The following is a 21,204-nucleotide window of genomic DNA, read 5'->3' on the forward strand; positions in this document are numbered from 1 at the left end:
ATCCGATCATCTCGATCAACGATATACCTACCCACAGAGTAACCCACACTTATTACGAATACCCTAACTATACCACTCAAAGCATCAAATTTGATCAAAATTCGGCCAATTTTTTTTCAATCTTTGGTGGTAAGTTTTATAAATTCCGTCGACCCCGACAAAACGAGTAAAATTTTATCGTTTTAATATAAAACGAAACGTCGTATTATTTTTTTCTACACGCAGATTGCATGGTCAAAATGTACACGTTTCAGACACTTCTTCGCAATAGAACTCGCTCGTAAAAAGCACATATTTGAACGTAAAAACGTATTTGATCCGAACAAACCACTTTTAAATGCGCCAACTTTGAATTATTGCCATTTACGTTGCTTCTAGCAGCTCGCATATGGAACATTTATAGCAACTCTTTTTTTTCGCTTCATTTTCCTTTTTTTTTTCACAGAAAAATTTCGTCTTTTTTTAGCGAAAGCTTTGATAAAATTACGAGTTCGATGAATTTGATATTGTGATAAGTACGTGAGGTCGCAACGCAGCGTGGAGTTAGACGTTGGATTTTTTGGTCAACACAATTACAACAAAACTGGTAAATAAGAGTCGCAAGTTTTCAAATAATTATATTTCAAAAACTATACGTTACATTTTGCAGCCAATCTCGCCAGCAGCAGTGAAAAAGTAGAGGGTGTTCGTGACTTGGAATAATTCGACAAAATTTCACTCCTTTTTTTAGCCAAATAAATGTACTAGGTACTAGAACACGAGGAAATAGGAAGTTATACGTTTAAATTTTCAAAATCATACGACAACGGGTAAGCTTCTTCCGTTTTTTTTCTCTCTATTCAACCAAGTAATGAATTTTATTTATCAACGAATACTATACCTCGACTCGCTGCCTCTATTATTTACCTTTTTTCATAGATTTTTCTGTTTAGTCAGATAGGTAGGTATAGTAGGTTTTTTCTCGCATAAATTGTTCGCATCTCATACCGGAGACTTTTACAGTTTAAATTAAATCTTATTTACGAATATATTTCTGCCAGTTGAGATAAATTTTAAAGTAATATTACAAGAATTTCTAAAAAAAAATTGTTTTCAACGAGAAACTTACGTTCGGTTACGTTTTATAAAGGCTTTTTGAAAATAATAACATCTTTGGAATATTTACCTACTTTTGAGATCTGCAAAAACGTGATGAAAATTATCACAAAAATTCTTCGAATATTAGCTACCTATCATCAAAGATATACCTACATTCCTACAACTACATAAGAATCGGATGAAAAATATGTACCTACCTACCTACCTACCTACTTTCTTATCGAAGTCCACATCTATTTTGCTAACTCGTAGAAGAAAAAGTTGAGAATACGCAAACCGCTGTAAATTAAAATCGAACCGTTGAAACGCGTTAATTAACAAACTGTCACAAAGATACCCGAGCTTCTTCTCACTCGAATAATGTAAACGAAACAAAACTTCATTTCTCGATATTATCAAACGGTAAAGAACTCGTATTTAAGTTTTTTTGACGACACGCACTTTTTAAAATAATTAATTCAATATAGCACGTCGAGTCGAGACATTAATCAAAGTCAAGAATTATGTGTTCTCTTTTCGGCATTCATTTAAAATGAAAGAAAAAATACCCGTACTTAATTAAATCGACAAAAAAATTCATAATAGGATGATAGCATTCGCCTCGGAAATTTTCCCAAAAGATGAAAGGTATAAGTATTTTTTCTTTCGGATTGCAAAGCGAGAAAAACATAGTAAATAGAAAGAGTTTTAATTCGCCAGCAATATACGTTTATTGGACAGCTGAAAAATGGCTAGAATTCCATCTGCTTGAATTGTTTTTCGATTTTGCGTTACTTACAGCTGCTTAAAACTCGATGAAAAGAATGGTTGGTTCGACTATACGTATGCATATGAATGTATGTAGTACGATAAACGTTTTTTATTCTAATTGTAGGATAAAAGATATAAATTTTGGTCGAGTTCTTTAATCATTCTTTGATCGATGGCCTAGCTGAGTTTTATACAAAATGAAAAAATAGAATGGGATTTGTTTGAAAGTTTTCTTTAAAAAGAATCAGCGAAAAATGACAACTTTGAATCTAGTACCATACTTTGAATCACCCTCGAGTTAAAAAAACTTTGAAAATAAATGAAGAAAAATTAGTCTGTTTGTGATTCTTCATCATTTCTTTGGCAACTTTGTACTCCTCTGTTGGACAATGAAAAAAGCTTCAACCTCTAGTTTCACTTAAGCCTACTTTAAATTATGAAAATGAATTAAATAAATTATTATTGCGAATGGGCTATTAAGTATATTTCTAGGAGAAATCAAATTTGGCAATTTCTTTTCTCGTAAGCAGTTTGAAATGGAGTGGTTTCTTTTTTTGAAAATCTAAATCTAGCAGCTAACTTTTATTTGCGTGATAATTTCTGAAAATTCTGTAACTCCGCACAAAATTTTTCGAATTCAAACATTGTGAACTTGGATTAGTGTAGATGGATAAATCACAGATTTGCATTTACAAAAATTTATTTTTTTGGGCTCATTTTTTCAAAATTGACGAATTGAAAAAGCTCTTAAGTATCGTAAAAAAAAATATGTGGCCATACGAAATCAATGCTTTCATATTAGTGCCAAAAAAAGTAGTAAAATTGAATTAAATCAATTCAAATCGCATTAAATTAAAGTATAAAATATTTGATTTAAATCAAAATAGATAATCATCATCATCATCATTCATCATCATCATCATCATCATCATCATCATCATCATATATATTAAAAGAATTTGTTAAATCTGGTGACAGTCCGCCAGCCTCTCCTACTGAACCGATTTTGCTAAATTTTTTTTAAAAATGTTCCTTATCACATGTAGATGTGTTATGAAGCATTTAGAATCCAAAATTATTTAGTTTAAGCCCAAAAAATTAAAAATGCATAATTTTGAACAATTTTATCTTCGATCTTTGGCCGAATATTTTAATTTGCTAGGCATTTTCTTTACTTATTCAACATGGATATCAAAATACGTATATAGGACTTTATAGGTTCAATGAAGTTGATTTTAGCATTCATATTCACTTTAACCTCGAAATGAACCATTCAAAGAGAGTTTCGAAATGAACCCTCAATTTGGGGAGAGGGTGCAAATTCTAACTATTGGACATTTTTTTTAAAAAAAATGAAGAATTCGAAATAGCATTCATATTCACTTTAACCTCGAAATGAACCATCCAAAGAGAGTTTCAACATGAACCCTCAATTTGGGGAGAGGGTACAAAACGTCCAATTTCGAAAAATTCAATGTGGGTATCGAAATAGGGGTTTTTAGGGTCGCTAATGTCAATTTTAGCATTCATATATCCACCTTAACCTCGATATAAGCCCAAAAAGGGGGCAATAGTAAATCCTTCTAACTATCTTTGAACAATTTTTAAAAAAAAAATAAAAAATTCGAAATTTTCTGAAAAAACTACCAAGTATGATTGGAAACTTTGTTAAAAAGCGAGGATTTTTTACAATTTTTGGCAAACAGCAGGATTTTGACAATTTTAGCAAAAAGAACTTTGTGAGAATTACCTATTGGCCAAAAAAGATACTTTGGCAATTTTTGGCAAAATACTTACCCAAGCTTGGCTTTAGTTAATTTTGAAGAAAAAAAATTTTGTATGTTTAAAAACTTCGTTAAAAAGCGAGGATTTTTTTGCAATTTTTGACAAACAGCAGGATTTTGACAATTTTAGCAAAAAGAACTTTGTGAGAATTACCTATTGGCAAGAAAAGATACTTTGGCAATTTCTGGCAAAATACTTACCCAAGCTTGGTTTTTAGTTAATTTTGAAGAAAAAAAATTTTAAAGTTGAAAATTAGATCATTTTAGTAAAAATGAACAATTTTTTAGAATTAGAAATTAAGTACACCTTTTCGGAATTTTATTCCAAAAAGTGAGATTTTTCACTTTGAAACTTATGGCAATTTTACGTTGAAAATCGTGACTTTTCAACTGCAAAAAAGCTAGAATTTTCAGCAATAGGGAAGACTTTTGGACAATTTTTTTGAAAAAAATAAAACTTTTTGAAAATTTTTGTAAAAAACCGAGAATTTTTTGTAAAAAAACACTGAGAATTTTTACAATTTTAAGCGATAAGCGAAACTGACTGTTTATGAAGGAAAGCACGAATTTTTGATTATTATTGGGCGAAATATTGATTTTTAACTGCTAAAATAATGGGCAAGTGTGCAGGTGGAGTATGCTTACGTATGAGCTTTAGCTTTCAGTGGTTTCGAGCTTTGATTCCAGAAAAGTGGAATTTTGGATTCGAAAATCATTTTTAATGGAAGCAACGTACACTTCAGTTGAAAGCCCTATTTTTAAAGGGGGAGGGGGAGAAGCATCGATAAGATTTAGTGGTAGGGAAAATCACAAACGATTTACTACGAAATTTTCTTAATTCAGAGACCAAAATGAAGGAATCTTCAGAAATAATGCCCATTTCAAAAGCTGTAGGAGTGTAGGTAGAAAAATTCAAAAATTTTAGTCATTGATATTTTTTATGCAAAAAACGAAATTTTTAGGTAATTTTTAGGAAGAGGAAATTACTTTTCCAATTTTTTTTGCAAAATTTTTTTAACATGAAAAGTGCGTTTTTTGGATTACGATTTTTTTAAAAATTTCATGCTTAGTATTTAGGGGGTTTCGCCCTCGGAACTCGCATGGGGGTTGGGCCGCGAAGCGGCCAGGGGGCATAGCCCCCTAGTTTTAATTGATTTGAAGTAATTTATAAGCCTTCAAAGTTTGACAGTTTCACATAATATCACAAAATAATGCGAAAAAAATCGCAAGGCATCCTGGCATCGGACTCTCCAAAAGGCCGAGTGACGAAAGCAGTGCTTACGTAATTATTTTACTAAACCATCGATAGGAACTCGACAGAAAAATTGAGCCTAATGAGAAGACTCAACTTCATTTTCAATTTTAGTTAATGTAAACCTAGATCTCGCTGTGAATCTTTCTGTATTTACGGCGAACTGGTTATGCAAATCTATTAACATGCCTGAGTATGTATTATTTCGAAGGCGAATTGCGTAAAACTTGAAAATATCATTTGAAGTGGCTTGCTTAGATTTTTAAGAAGCTGATACGCGTTAGTGGGTTATAAAATGAATTGAAATCATTCTCCCTCCTTATCCAACTTGTTTCCTCATATTCTCCCCTTAAAAAAGAGAAGTGTTCTTTTGCTCCACAAACTTTGAGTTTTTCTAGGTTGCGGAGGAAGGGGTTGGGTGTATTGACTTGAATAATTCTAATTTTTTTTACGTTCGTTGAGATGAAATAATTTTCCAAAATTTGGTCAAGTTTATATTTAGTAAACATTTCTCGTTGAGAATGACATTGAAAAAACTTTGTAAAAAGTTGAAATTGAGATTATTGTGCTAATATTTATCTTCACCCTCCACCTCCTCCCTTTACAAAGCTTAAAGTTTTAAAATTAAGAAAAATTTTTAAAAAATCTGATGAAAATGAATTTACCTACCTAATTACGTATAGGCACTTATTTTTGCCAAAAAAATTGCTTCACAAAATTTTATAAAAGTTGAAAATTGATCCACATGTGATAAGCACTATTGACAGCTCTTATTCTCCTTCCTCCCTCCCTCCTGGATGTGTAGGCATGCTTTTTTTTTAATTTTTTATTTTTGTATTTAATCAATTGTGGTTTAATAGATTTTTCAAACGCGAGATAATGGGTTATGGGACATTGTTGAGTAATTCGCTTAAAAACTGATGAAGTGATAATGTCAGTGAGTTATGGTAATTTAAATATATACCCTCTGTTAAACGTGTATCATGTGACAAGCATTGCCTACCTTTTTGTCGTGCTGTACAGTGTACTCGCGTTAAATGAAAAGCAAAAGAGACCTATAGCCATAAATAATTACCGAAGAGAAAGTGCGAGGAGAAGGTAAATTTACAAAATGAAAACACGTGGATGTGTTACACAAGTTATTTATAAATAGGTAGGTAAAGAAAAAACACCACCTGTGCTTTAAATTGCTTCGAATTAAAATTTTTGTAATTTTTTTGATAAGACTCCAGTCAAAAAGATAGTTGGCCATGTATAAATTATATTGATTTTTTCAGGGATACGAGTCTTTTTTTTCGGTTTAAAAAATTGGGAAAACATTTTTTTATCTTTTTTGTTGTTCGACGTTTTTTCTTGTACAGTTGTACACATATAACGTAACATTATTATAAATACGGTAGAGGCCTGCTTTACTCGAGTAGACCTTTTTTTTTGGTGAAATTCTTCTGTCTCAAAGACAAGTTTATTATTATAAAGATCATTTTGTAACATTACCTAATATTTACATTCACGTTTTGACCTATACTCGTTTAATATTCAAGAATGGTATCGAAACGAGGGTTAAATATTTCGTATCATTCGTCACGGTAAAAAAAAAAGAGGTTCGTTTGATGATGTATTTTTTTTTACATTCTAGAAAATGATGTGAAAAAAATGGAAGAAAATTACGAAGAACTTGAAGAGATCAAACAATTCATTAAAGGAGAAGAAGCAGCTGTCGAGTTGTTCAAAAAAATAAACGAATGTAGACGTTTAAATATAACCCAACATCTTCGTTTCAGTAAGTATACCTACAAGTTATATTTGAGTAAAGTTAATTTGATGTGATTTTGAAAAATTTACTCATCTCGCGTTTGAATCAATCATTGATACCCGATGACGAAAAATAGTTAATCAGATTCATGGACGAATTACCTTTATAATATGTTATGAAACACGATGTAACTCTCAATTTTAATCTTTGTGGTACCTGCCTACTCACTCACAAGAGAGGTAACTCAACTGACATTGGACTGAGATAAATCGAAAAAAATTTTATCACGATGAATTTTAAGTTCTTAAGTTGGTACAATTTTTCGAAATTTTCCAATTTTTTTCATAATTCAAAATTAGTTTATTCTCAACGTGAAATGTGTATATGTCAAATGAGATCAATTTTAGGTAGAGAGCCAAAATTTGGTTTACGCTCGGTTAAATGTAAATGGAATAAACCACATTCTCAACGCAAAGATCCAATAAATGTCGTCAAATAGAAAACATTCATCTCAAATTAAAAAAAAAAAAAAAAAAAAAAAGTAATTCAATATAAAAACGGTAGATCTTATTGAAAAATCCAATATAGGTATTTCTCTTGTTAACCAATACCATCATCGTAAATTTATTGAACATCGAATAAGTTTCAAACACGAGTAGGTATTAAAAAAAGAACATAAACGATCTACGACTCATTTCTCGTTGAAATTGCATCTACATAGAATATTATAGCATTAGATAAAGAATGTCGGTTTCTTGAAAATATTTACATTGCAATTAAATCGTTCCATTTTGTAGAATACAATTTATGAATGCTGGGATATGCAATAAACAAATCAAATATAAATTAAAATATTCTTTCTCGAGTTCGTCGAATCATTGAAGCTTTGGTAGAACAAATTAGTTGAAGCCATGCTTGCTTCTCGTATACATAAATATACTAAGGTACCCGCGGATGAAGCACTTATTTTCATTTAATAGGTACCTATTGCATTTGTGTATGAAAAACAAAGGGTGAAAGTATGTTTAATTTAATTGAGTGTTGCACGTTTATATCAGTCGTATTGACTTTCATTTTAAATTTAAATACTGCGGTGGTCGGTAGATATGATCCAGGTTGGGTGATAAAAACTCAATTTTCAATGCTTTGCAAAAAAAAAGAGCTTCTTTTTGAGCGTAAAAGCGGAAATTTTTAATGGCTATCAAGACGGGTAGTTTTGTTTTTCTTCCTTGGTCGTCTACGAGTACCTAGAACGCAATAAAAGTGTATAAAAATTATGAACTGTACACTAGACAGGTTATAACAATGGCACCTTTGGCCGTTTTGGTAAAGGCTTTGACCGAAGGTTTCCTCATGAGATCATTAATAACGAGATACTAGTGAAAAAAATGATGATTATGCTATCCATATATGCGGGCTGAATAATAAAAGTTTTGCAGAGCGTAACGGGTTGAATGTCTTGATGAATTACAATGATTATATGGAAACGACGTTTAATAAATTTCCTACTCCGAGTTAGGTGCACCCTTCAATTAAAAAATTATAACGTATCAATTAAGTCCTTTATTACGAAATTTTTATCGGTGTCGTGTACCTATTTTTTTGTTACTATAGTTTCGCTTTTTAGAAGGAGTTTTTATTATTATTTTTTTAGAGGAACATTTTTGTAACCAAAGTTGGAGGTATTCACGTCACTTTGAAAGTGAACGGGTAAAGATTGATTCCATCAACAGAAGTTAATTGGAATGCTGAAATATGCGAAAAATTTTATACAATGTTGAAAAAAATAATCAATATTTTAGTTTGATAATAATTTTAAGGGAATTTTTTTCCTTCGATATTATCAAAATGGACAATTTGTAGTCATTATGCACGCCTAAATTCATAAATTGATTAATTCTCAAATAGAACGAAAAGAACAAAGGACATATTCCAGCCAGCAGAAAATTTTTAGATCGCTCGAAAGAAAATCTAGTTATAGGTAACGCGTTCAAAAACACACCTCTATAACAAATTTCTGGTGCTTGAATTTCATTTTTTGATTTTTCGATGTTTGATTTGAAAATACAAATTACAAATATTTTTTTTCATTTGAATGACTCAAAATTTCAATGAATTGAAGGCTGAAATTTTTACATAGATACGTATGCAGGTAGGTACCTTATTTTCAACCTCCCTATTTGATTGAAATTCAGTGCCAAAAATTGGCTGTTGTTGTAATTTTCTGATATAGGTATAGGTAGGTACCTATCCACTCCCTTAATTATTTTTTTTTTGATGAAATTCCAAAACTTTTTTTGCCAGTTGAAATTTGGTCATTTTCAGCAAAAGAAATACATAATAAACAAGATTTTGAAATTATGAAAATTTAAAAGAAAAAAAAGAACGTCTATTCCGGAAACTGCGCTTTTTCATCACGTTCTTCAACCTTATTCGAACATTTCTTCGCACGAGCCTCGACGACTTTCTGTAGAAAGCAAATTCCAACCTACATGACACGTGTTCTCTTATTTATTTAAGAAAAAAAGGTGATGGAAATTTCGCAAATTCGAGCTTATTCGCCAACTTTGGCCAAATATTTATCCACTACGTGTTACTTTGGCATGGAAAATTTTTTTCGAATAATCGAACAATAAGTGATGAAGGTGTAGAGCCGGATGTTCGGCTCACTTCTAACGGTATAATTTTTAGTTCAAGCGAAATATGTCAATTATGGTAGACAACAGATAGGTAGGTAAAGTAAATACTAACGAATTTCTGTTTCCCTCGAAACGTAGGTAAGTTGTTATTGTACTCGTATTTTGATAATCGCAGCGAACTTGTTCGAGTTCTCAACCACAAAAGACGCCCCTTAACTTACACGTCAATTTAATGGAGAAATGATTTTTTTTTTTAATGACGATAGCAAAAATTCTTCTTGTAACTATATTTATCGAATAATTTTCATTCACATGACAGCATTATACTATGTTAATGTTTATCGTGTGTGTAAGTTTACTTACATCGAATGGAAAGATAAACGTGAATTTATATGGTACTCGTATATAATTAATTAAACCTATCTAAAGCATGTTACAAATTAGAAACATTTTAGAAATGTGCGTTATTCTGTCGAATAGATTACTTAGGTATGATGAATGAGTACGAATAACTTTATTTGGCATCGTTTTCACTCGTTTAAGATTTCAAAAATGAAATAAAAAATCTAGTCGGAGGTATTATTTTTAATGAGAATAAGAAAACGTGTATTTCGCCATTGCCATCGCCGTCGTCGTAGAAAAGTTTAAATCCCAGGATTTTATTATGAATTATATGGAAAAAGGTCATACGAAAGTTTTACTTTGTTGTTTAATTATAAATAGGCTTTTGAGAATATATCAAGTTGGACTCGAATAATTTATACAGGCTCCCAAGTATATGGGTATTTGTACGATATCTTTAATTAGATAGAATATTTATATACTTACGTAGGTATGTGTACCAATAGTACCCTACCCACCTCTTAACATAGGTACTTCAATATGTATAGTTACGATTAAAAATATAGGTAGGTAGAGGTACCGAGTATCATATGATTTCTTATTTTAAACGCGTAAGCATCTAAGTAAGTAATAAACATCTTGTTCGTTTTATAGATGCTACAGAATTATATTGCCCTTTAGTATTCGATGGCTGGTTGTGCTGGAATGCCACTCCTGCTGGCACCAGAGTCTATAACCCGTGTCCTGGTTTTATTACCGGATTCGATCCTCAAAGTAAGTGAAAGCTATCAATTGAAATGCATATACAAAGAGAATACCTATACGTAGACGTACTGTACATTATGGAAATTTCCATCTGGAATTTAGAATATCAACAGGATAATATTACGATAATAAACTGCACGTTCCATAAGTACTCGCAGTGTTATCGAACTTGAATCAATACGAGCTTTTAGAGAGTGATTTTATCGAATACGTATATCGCTTTCTATATTATGAAATAACAAAGGTTTTCTAATGGAAAATTAATAATCGTTTCGAATTAATAATTTTAATCTTTTGTTGTGAAATATTTTTCGTTATATGGGCCCATATCAGTTTAATCAACGCGTACGAGTAAATACGTAGAAAGTTAAAAACATGGTAGAAATACGAAGGGTGGTCGATTTATGTAGGTAGGTATACCTACTTTTTAATTTTTTTTTCTCATTTTCAAACCAGAAGTTACTCAAAAATTGTTTCTAAAACTCATACAAGAGAACATTTAAGACCCCCTTTAAAGTTGAACGGCTTATGGAGTAAATGATTTTTGAACCTTTGTTAAGTATATGATCCAAAAAAAAATTAGCTCAAAAAATGCAAAACAAAGGGTAAAAAACGTTTTTTAAAATAAATTCTACGAGTAGGTAAGAAATTCTATATGTACTATTCAAAGTTACCCCCCCCCCCAGATGTTCAATGTTGCACCAAATTACGATAGATATCTACCTGACCATACACTCAACAGGCATTTAAATTCAGCACCTAGAAATGCCTTAAATTTTTTTGTAGTGTCTGGGAAGTTTGACGATCCTTTGAATAGAATATCAAAAAACAGTTTTGTCATTTTAAAAAAAATTGGATACTTATTCTCTGCTTTTTTTTTTACAGAAACTGCTTTCAAAGATTGTGATGTCAATGGTACCTGGTTCCTACATCCAGATACTGGTAAACCGTGGTCTAATTACAGTACGTGTATAGATTTTGCCGATTTAGAAGTAAGATTTTGTAAACTTTTTAAATGAAATTTTTATATTTATTTTAATTACCTACCTAAAGTGAATTTTTTGACAAATGGGCAAACAACACCAGAAGTAACTGCCCATTTTGATGCAAATTTCTATCAATTTTTTACACATGCGATTAATTACTTATTCCATAATCAAACCCTTAAGATTCATTCCTGATACCAAATTTTCGAGAAATTTATATTCGAAAAGTCGAAGTAAAAAGTGCTCAAATTACAAGAATGATAATTAACCTTAGGTAAATTTATCGCGGTCAACGTACAGCAAGTACCTACGAAAATATTACAACTTTCGAACGGAGTAATTTTTTTATTATTTCTGCCACTTATCGTAAAAATCTGTTTCATATTAAATCACCCACTTTTCGCTTGAAAATATGTATACGTTTCACGTCATGCGACGAAATTATAATTTCAACCGATATACCGCGTATACGTATATCGTCTTGAAAAGTTACATTTTCTACTTTACGTCGCCTTGTCAACTATTTGTTTTTTGAAACTAATCATCATCAATCATATTTTAAGTATGGTTTCGCATGAAAATTCAAAGAATCCGTTTCCACATAATAGATACGCGAAATAAGTAAATATATACCAAGAAGCCATCTTTAAAAGAAAATCTTTGCATTGAACTTCTCATCGTAGGTATACCTAATTTTTTTCACGTCGCTCGTTTTGAAAAATACAGGTGTACGCCTGAAAGGGAGCACGAGGATGGGATGATTTGTTGAGTAGATACTGACATAGGGTGAAGATTTCTGACAGTTTTAATTTGAAATAAGTTTCTCTGTCTATCATCTTTAATTGCCAAATTTGGATTATTCTCACAATCCAAGACAGGTAGAGTTGCTAGTGCTTCGGTTTTTTTGGACGTACCTGGTAGGAAATAAAATTAAAGATTTTCCAACTTTAATCCACTAGGTGAACATGAAAATTCGTATAGTATAAGTATACAAATTACAAGTGCATTTCCATCGTCGATGAAAACATTTTCACGATCCATTGTAAGTATAGAGAAAAGATACTCACAAATACAATACCGTTTCGTGATGTATTTCACACTACTTAGCACGACGTAAGTGCTCTCGCCTTGTGTAATGGAAAATATCGATACTGCAAAGAAGAGGAAAAAAGTTGAAAACTTTACCCAAACCTTTAAAATACGGAAATATTTACGGTAACCAACGAGCCCTTAAGACTTTGCGTTTTTGATAAAATCAAAAAGTTAAGCTTTCAAATGTTTTCCAATTTCCACCAAATCCGTAACTTGGACTTGACAATAATCGGAAAACGTTCATCTTCTGCGTTGAGTCTATTTCGCTTTGTACTCGTAGTAATTTTGCATATTCATTTCTTTTGTGCTCATGTGCTCAGAGCTCAATTGTTCAACTTCGTCCCTGTTTTTCGATTCATGCTTTCTAAACAGAGTGCTTCTTCGTATCTTAACGGCTACCTATGTGAATATCGTAGTAGTGATGGGGAAAGGAGATGAGAGTGGAAATGAAGATTTTCACTTTTTGCAGTTAAAATTTACAACTGAATTTTGATTTTCAAACTTGATTTTTTTTTAATTTTCTGATTGGGTACCTGATTTAAGGTGCCTACGTGACATTCGTCTCTTTCCCTGCAACAAAAAATTGGATTTTCAATTTTTTACCAATAATGAGCGCATTTTTTGAAATTGAAAAAAAATTACTTGAATGAAAACGAGTGAAAAGAGATCGAAAATTTTTAATTTCTTGTGAAATAGCAATGTACGTATGATATATTTTGAGTTGATTGTTAATATTTTAGACATGAATTTTGGCCTGGAAGACCACTCAAAAGTGTGGTCAGTGGCTCCCAAAATGGCTCGATTCAATTTTTTCAATAGTGAAAAACATTGACAACGTTAGTCCAAAATTCAAGTTTGGGGTGTAATTAAGCATCTTTCATGAAATACTGAGTGACAGACACTTTTCGATCGAAATTGACCATTTTAGGTGAGAAAAATCGGTTATTCTTCCAACCAAATAGGAATGATTTATGGAATTCGTCGATCGAGGAGGGGGGAAGGAGGGGAGGATTGTGAAAAGAGGGCATAGAGTATTCCATCATTTTTTACTTGAAAATTTCAAGATTGGGGGGGGGTGTAACGCTTAGAGGTTATTCAGGTTCCAACGAGTTAATTATCACAAACGATAGGGCTACTCATAGAACGCTTTTATGTAATGTAAGTACATAGATGAATTTTAAAACAGTATGCAGACTATGTATAGGTGTTTGAAATCCTATTCAAAAAAAAGGGGGGTAACTAAAACGGTAAACTGAAATAAACCCAGTATTTATGCCAAAGTCACAGGTATACATCAAAGTATCTCATTCGATAAGAGGAACTGAAAAAAAATTAAATTTTAAAGTTTGAATGCAGTTGAAATTTAAATGGAAAAATTCTGAGTGACAGTAACATCAATTTATTCTTTCCAACGTAAGTTTCCAACCCCAAGTGCATAAGTTTAATTTGTTTTGAATGTTTGCTTCTTTTTTATCTCCTTCAATTTCGAAGGTATGCAATTTCGTCGTGGGAACTTATTCATCTGTCTTGAGATTTTGTATGTATAGGAATCTGCTCTGTAAAATTGATTTTTATTTTTTAATTTCCGAACCAGCTGTACCTATTTTCCCAATTTATATTGAATCCAAATCCGAAACATGTCAAACGTTGACGGGACACCCTGTATTGTGTAGGTATAGTAGATAAACGTGAAAAATATTTATCATTGCATTGCGACAAAAAAACCTTCCAAAAAAATTACGAAAATCTTGTTGATGGTGTGGTAGAAAGAAACCTAAAAATTATTCGAGTCAGATAACAAGATCGCAAATAATCTAGATATCGATATCCAAATTCCTACAACTTACCTATAGACATGTTGCCTAAACTTACATTCACAAATTCCAACTTTATCAGAAAGTACTAATTAATTATCAGTAGAGAACGCGATGAAAATTGATCGAAATGATATAACAATTACCTATACCTAGGTATAGGTTGAAGTGTAGAGTTTGATACGTGTTACACTGCGTTTCCTTTTACTGCTGGTTGTGCTTCTCTGCACCTATTATTACTCGAAAATACAATCGTCTGCGCGAAGCTGTCAAGAAATTTTCATTTGTTCACCATTATTTCGTCGACATTTTTACGTTAATCGAAATACAGATAATATAATTCTCGAGGAGTCTATTTGTCGCGAATTTCATGCATTTACAAGTAGCTCTTCAAAAATTCGAGTATCTACAATAAGTAAATTGAAAATCTTCGCTCGAGTCGTCCGTCTTTTAGTAATTTGCGAACACATTGTAACATGAAAATTGTATCATGATTGCGGCACAATAATATGATGGCAACGTCGACTTCTAGTCAATTTTTTTTATTTATTAATTTTTTTTTCAAATGAGATTTTCAATAATTATCTTTCTAAACCAAATTGGGTAGGTAAGTACTTTGCATTGACTACGCAGAGAAATAAAATTCGATCGGTGTGTCAAAAACATGACTTTATTGACATCGAAACGCTTCGATGCCTTTTATATTCTAATTTAAATAGTAAAATTTTCGAATGCAATTAATTTTAGATGAGTGTTCATTCAAAATTGTATTTTACAAAATGAATACATACAATCATAATTATTTCGTTCTGCTCCACCAACGTAAAATAAGATGCTATGTTTTTAAAAGTATTTTTAAAGGAATTTTTGTACCTACCAAAAAAAGGCAACATTGGTTTCACATCTTCTTTTTTTGTTGTAGGTACGTAATAATAAAGAGTAAAATAATTAAACAGGGATAATCTGTATGCACTCAAGATAATTAAAAAGTGTTCGAAGGGTTTTAAAGAAATGAAGAGTGATATTCCAAAACTCGCTTTGTCCATTTTTATCAAAGTTGGGTTTTCAGTGGTACCTGGTAGATGAAGTATTAACTCACATTCCTACATAATCAACCTACCAAAATGAGGTCTTAAACTCACCTAAATAGCCAATTCACTAAAAATTTAAAAAAAAATAATGTTACAAAACGCGCTTTGTCCATTTTTATTGAAATTTTTTTCAACAGTATTTAGTGGATGAAATGTATACCTACACTCTACATCATAAATCCACCCAAATAAAGTGCTAAACTCGCCTAAAAAGCCAATTTACCCGTTCAAAGGGAAACTGTTTTTCCTCTCTCCTGAAAAGTTGTGAAAATGGACAAAGCGAGTTTTGGAATATCACTCTTCAAATATTGTTTTTTTTTTGTTTCTTGTTCCAAGTACATGTACCTAGCTAATTTACCTACTTGGTTTGCATACAAATGTCTAATACGACGTTTTTGTAGAAACCAAACTGAAAAATACGAAAAGTACCTAACCTTCTTTTCGTTCACCTTAATATTAACCCGCATCTTAATTTTCGAATTTCCATACATTCGAAACCTGGTACCTATCCATTATTGTTTCGTGTTTAATTTAAATTTCCTTTACTTTTTCCGCCCTTTTCTTTATTTTTATTAAAAAGGAATCTTTCAATTAAGTGCCTATCCATTAGGGTATAGATATCAACTCGGTGGAAAAAATTTTTACAGTAAAAAAAATGAATAATTCATAAAATTAATATCAATTTTAAAGCAACATGAAACCAAATTTCTAAATACAAAATACATAAACAACCGAATGAATCTCTTATTACACACAATACCTTGGCTTAAAACTTAAATTTGCTCGACTGACTGAAAAGATGAATTACAACAAAGCGTCTATTGAAACACGCAACAAAATGAAACTCGCTTTTAAATACAAGTCTTTAGACTACAATCGCCCATTTCACGAAGACAACTCGAACGTCGGTGAAAGTGAAAGCGAAAATCAAAAATTAACACTTGTATTTGGGTAATTAAGCCTAAAAACGTCATCTCTTAAATTTCACTTAGCGCCGCCGCGTGTTTTTTATTATACGTTGAAAATTAAAACCTTAGTAGGTAGGTAATAGGTATTATTTAAATTTCAAACTTGAATATAGTTACTATAGGAAGGAAGGCCTACGAGAGTGGTTATTGAATCATATGTTCGACTCATTAATTTCACAGATTAATGTATCATGAAAGCTGAAAGCTTGTTCGCGTGCTCATCTATATTTATGAAGCGTGGTTTCATTCAAAAATATGTAACATAATGGGAAAAGAATTATCGCCGGAGGCTTTGCAAGGATTTTGAATTTTTTTTTCCTAAAACGTAAAAAAAAAAATGTGTTTAAATTGAAATAAATGACAGTTGACCGAACTTATCTCGCCATGTAGTTACAAAAGTACCAACTATCCCGACGGTTAGCTCACGCCGAAGCGTCGCGTCGCGCGCCGCTGCTGTATGACTAATTGAATACTTCAAAGCTTCGTGTCATTTATGAATTAAACACATAAACATATTGAACGCCATATAACAAAAACAACGTTCCGCAGGCACCTCAGGATAATTAGATTATACAGCGAGTATAAACAAAAGCGCCTTCGTACACCTGAGGAATATCGTTTTACCGCCTTCTCTAACCGTTGGGTATTTTTCTTCGATAAATTTCTACAAGTTCGATTATATCAATATTCCAAAATTCTGAACATATACTATTTCGTATTACCCTCAAGTTATACAGGGTGTCCAGGGAGAGAATGGCTGAACTGAAAATTTGGATATACTTACTTAAACTTCAGATGAACGAGTTGCATATCTTGGGAATTAAATAACAAGCACTAACAAAGTACATTTTTTTTTCAAGTTGAAATGAATTTTTTGACCACAAAAATGGAGAGGTGCATCGAAAATTGAACAAAATTTGACTTAATTTTTTTTTAACTCGCAAATTGAAGAGGCTATGAATGGATTTTGAAAAAAAAATCATCCTAATTAGGTATAAAAAAAGATGTGCCAGGTGGAATAAAATTGTTTTTAAATCGCCAATTGACGATCAATCAATAGATAGGGGAAAGTCTCCCAATAGTGCGCACTTAGTACCAAAATCGCTGTCATTCCGCCGCAAAGTTACCTAGGATCGTGATTTTTTGATATGTTATAGCTGTATCATTCAGCTACATAATTCCAGAGTTTCAAAATTTTTCATTGATAACTGACTGAGAAATCCTACCTTGAGTAAAAAATGTCAAATGCGCACTATTAGGAGCCATGGGCTCCTTCAAAGTGCGCAGTAGGGTTCCTAATAGTGCGCGATGTGTAAATTTACTTCAAAAAAATTAATTCTTGACAAAAATCGCAATAATACGTTTCATTATCACTAGAACACTGAGAACAGATATAAAAAACATGAGTACTTGACGAAAATTGCGAAAATATGTTTTACTATGAGTAGGGGTTATGTGTGAGCTTATTTCTGCAAAGAAAGCCCATTGTTCAAGTATTCTTTCACTCTTAGGAATGTTTCTTCACTGAAAACTAACACCCTTTAGCCTTTTACAGGTATTTAACACTCCATTCTATCAAAACAAAAGTCAGGTAGTGAAAAACACCAGCGTATTTACAGATTTTCTAGGATGCGCACTATTGGGAATCCATGGTTCAAAAATATCCTCTATTTCTTTAAAAATTATTTTCAAGAAAACGAAAGGATGAATTTTCAAACTTTTACAACAATATTAAAGAGGATAAAATTCCCTACAAAATGATATAATATAAGTTATCTTATAAATTTTTGCAATTCAATGAGAGCAATACAAATTGTTAACTTTTCACAAAAAAAAATTACATCAGAAATTGAAAATTCACATTTTTTGACTTTACACACGTAAAATTTAGCCAAATGGCTTGTATGATACATCAAAATAATCGTCACGACACGCTCTTTCAAATGAGCTACCTCACAAATTTTTCAGTGGTGCCAATCGCGAGATATGGCGCTGCGCACTATTAGGAGACTGCGCACTTTTAGGGGACTTTCCCCTACATATGTCTTGATTTTACTGAATCATCGTTGGAGAAATTTCAGGAGCTGAATTCAATTTGACAAGGAGCAAATTTTTGAGAAGATGAGTTTAGTCCATGAAAAATATTAAAAATTTGATTTCATAAGATCTGAATTCCATTTTTGAACAGGCGGGTTTTGCGCCAGGAGGCCCTGAAATGATTTTGAAATTCTTTTGTAGTCGATATAAATTATTGATGTTTGTTCTCACGGAGGTGGAAATTAAAGGTGAAATTTGATCTACAGTATGACACAAAAGTAGTGCCCGGTGGCTTTTATTTCTAAGTGGAAAGAGCTGGCGAGATGAATGAAGCGGCGTTGAGTAGGGAAAAATATAGGCTTTCAAAACCAACCTTGAAAATTTCAGACCCATGCTCAGTGTCCACAACTTGAAAAACTGGTTTGGTCAAAAAATTCAAACCGGTTTTTATTGGCGCAATGTTTCTACACACCAAGGCGACAAAAACGTGATGTGAATTTTTGAAACTGGTTCATTAATTGCAACCGGTCAACAAAAACTACCCAAAAATTGTAGATAGAAAAAAAAGCTTGAAACAAAAGTTGTAGAGCGTGAAAAATTACACAATTCTGCCTAATCACATTTTGAAACCGGTTCATTGGTTCGCATTTAGCAACCAGTTTTTGACAATCATCTAAAAATTAAAAATAGAGAAAAAAGCTTGAAACAAAAGTTGAATAGCGTGAAAAATTTAACCATTTTCGCTGATCAGATTTTGAAACCAGTTCATTAATTTGCAACCAGTTATCAAAAATTACCTAAAAATTTGGAGATCGAGAAAAAAGCTTGAAACAAAAGTTGTAGAGCGTGAAAAATTATACACAATTCTGTTCAATCACATTTTGAAACCGGTTCATTAGTTTGCATTTAGCAACCAGTTTTTGACAGTCACCTAAAAATTGAAAATGGAGAAAAAAAGCTCAAAACAGAAGTTTTAGAGCGTGAAAAATTGAACTACATAGGTATTTTTGCTGATCTGATTTTGAAATTGGCTAATTAATTTGCAACAAGGTAACTTTTGATGACTTGCTGTGAATTAATGAACCGGTTTCAAAATCTGATTAGCGAAAATAGTTCAATTTTTCACACTCTACCTACAACTTATGTTTCAATGCTTTTTTCTCTATCTACAATTTTTGGATAATTTTTGTTAACCGGTTGCAAATCAATGAACCTGTGATATACTACTATGCTGTACGTGGTATGTTTAGGGCGCGCCCACATGGTAACACTGCGTTGCACTGAGGCAACACTGCGTTGTATTCTCGTCAGCTAGCCGTACGAGCCAAGCAACAAGAGTACAGAACGTTAGTAATGTGTTCGAGTGCACGCGGGCATGTTATTCATCTGCTAATCGGTTAATACAGTCATTTAAGTATAAGTTTTACTCTGCAGTGTTAAGTGTTTATATTTAGTGCTTCAGTTAGTTTTCATTAGTATTATTTATTATTAAGGATCGATGCGCTGAGATTAGGTTCGAGGCGAGTAGGTGAGAAGGATTAGTGATCTACTCATCGCCATCACGGTAAGAATATGTCATTGAACATTATCGGGACTCTTCCAGTTTTCATTAGTATTATTTATTATTAAGGATCGATGCGCTGAGATTAGGTTCGAGGCGAGTAGGTGAGAAGGATTAGTGATCTACTCATCGCCATCACGGTAAGAATATGTCATTGAACATTATCGGGACTCTTCGCTGAAAGATACCTTAGTGCCACCTACACCAGAGAGTGTATAATTAGTCTTAAGAAAGTGTCATATTAACACATACGAATACATCTTAGTATGTAATTGTATGAATCATGTAACATGTTGTTAATATTATCACACACATTATATATTTCTTCATGTATTTCTTGTTGTTATTTATGGTGTGTGTGAACATCTGTTAAGAGTGTAAAAGCAACCTTTCCTACTCACGCCCTAGCCGAGCATGTGATATTCTGGTGAGTATTTATTAGAAATACTCTAAGGGATATTTCCAGGAAACAACACAACAGTTATAAGGTACCACACCTATCATACTTTAAGCCATTTTACCCTCTTACAAACCGGTTTAAAAAAATGCATATTATCACGTTTTTGTCACCTTGGTGTGTAAAAACATTGCGCCACCAAAAACAGGTTTGAATTTTTTGACCAAACCAGTTTTTCAATTTGTGGACACTCTGAGCATGGACTGATGGGCCTGAAATTTACCAGGTTGCTTTTGAAAGCCCTTATTTTACCCTACTCAACGCCGCTTTATTCATCTCGCTAGCTCTTTCCACTTAGAAATAAGCCACCAAGCACTATACTTACTTTTGTTTAATACATATACTAGATCCTATATGTTTTAACCAGGCAGGTTATGCGCCAGGAGGGCCTGGAATTGTTTTAAAATCCTTATTGTAGTCAATCAATACTGGAAATTGAATCTCACCAAGAGAGAAAATTGAGATTCGGTCTCAATCCTATCTTAGACTTGGCGGGTTATGCGCCAGGAGGACCAGAAATTGTATCAAAATTCTAATGGTAGTTTATAAAAATATTCAAATCTTGAAATTCGATCTCACTGAAAAAGAATCTGATATTTGGTCTAAATCCTATTCTTGACTTGGGGATGGCGGGTTGTGCGCCAGGAGGGTCTGTCATCGTTTTCAGATTCCCGTTGTAGCCCCTGACAAATATTGAAATTTGATCTCAATTTTTGCATCAACTTCACATAGGTTTTTTTCTTCATAAAAAAACCATTTTGTTCAACTCGACAGTTTTTGTGTTTTTTGAACACCAGACTAAAACTCAATTAATT

General features: G+C 32.3%; 1 protein-coding gene across 5 annotated transcripts in view; it reads left to right on the forward strand.

The window, feature by feature from the left end:
- Positions 1-21,204, forward strand: part of LOC135835949 (calcitonin gene-related peptide type 1 receptor-like) — a 95,661-nt gene that overhangs the window by 57,297 nt on the left and 17,160 nt on the right. For 4 of the 5 annotated variants that reach the window (XM_065350475.1, XM_065350473.1, XM_065350474.1 and 1 more), the window contains 3 exons: positions 6,521-6,664; positions 10,273-10,392; positions 11,269-11,375. In XM_065350475.1, coding sequence (XP_065206547.1) covers positions 6,538-6,664; positions 10,273-10,392; positions 11,269-11,375 — 354 coding nt within the window. In that variant the 5' untranslated portion in view covers positions 6,521-6,537. Of the gene's footprint in view, positions 1-6,520; positions 6,665-10,272; positions 10,393-11,268; positions 11,376-21,204 lie in introns of those variants that run through there. The other variant, XM_065350477.1, reaches the window with a different exon arrangement.

This window comes from Planococcus citri, chromosome 2, assembly GCF_950023065.1.
Source record: "Planococcus citri chromosome 2, ihPlaCitr1.1, whole genome shotgun sequence".
Taxonomy (NCBI): Eukaryota; Metazoa; Arthropoda; class Insecta; order Hemiptera; family Pseudococcidae; genus Planococcus; species Planococcus citri.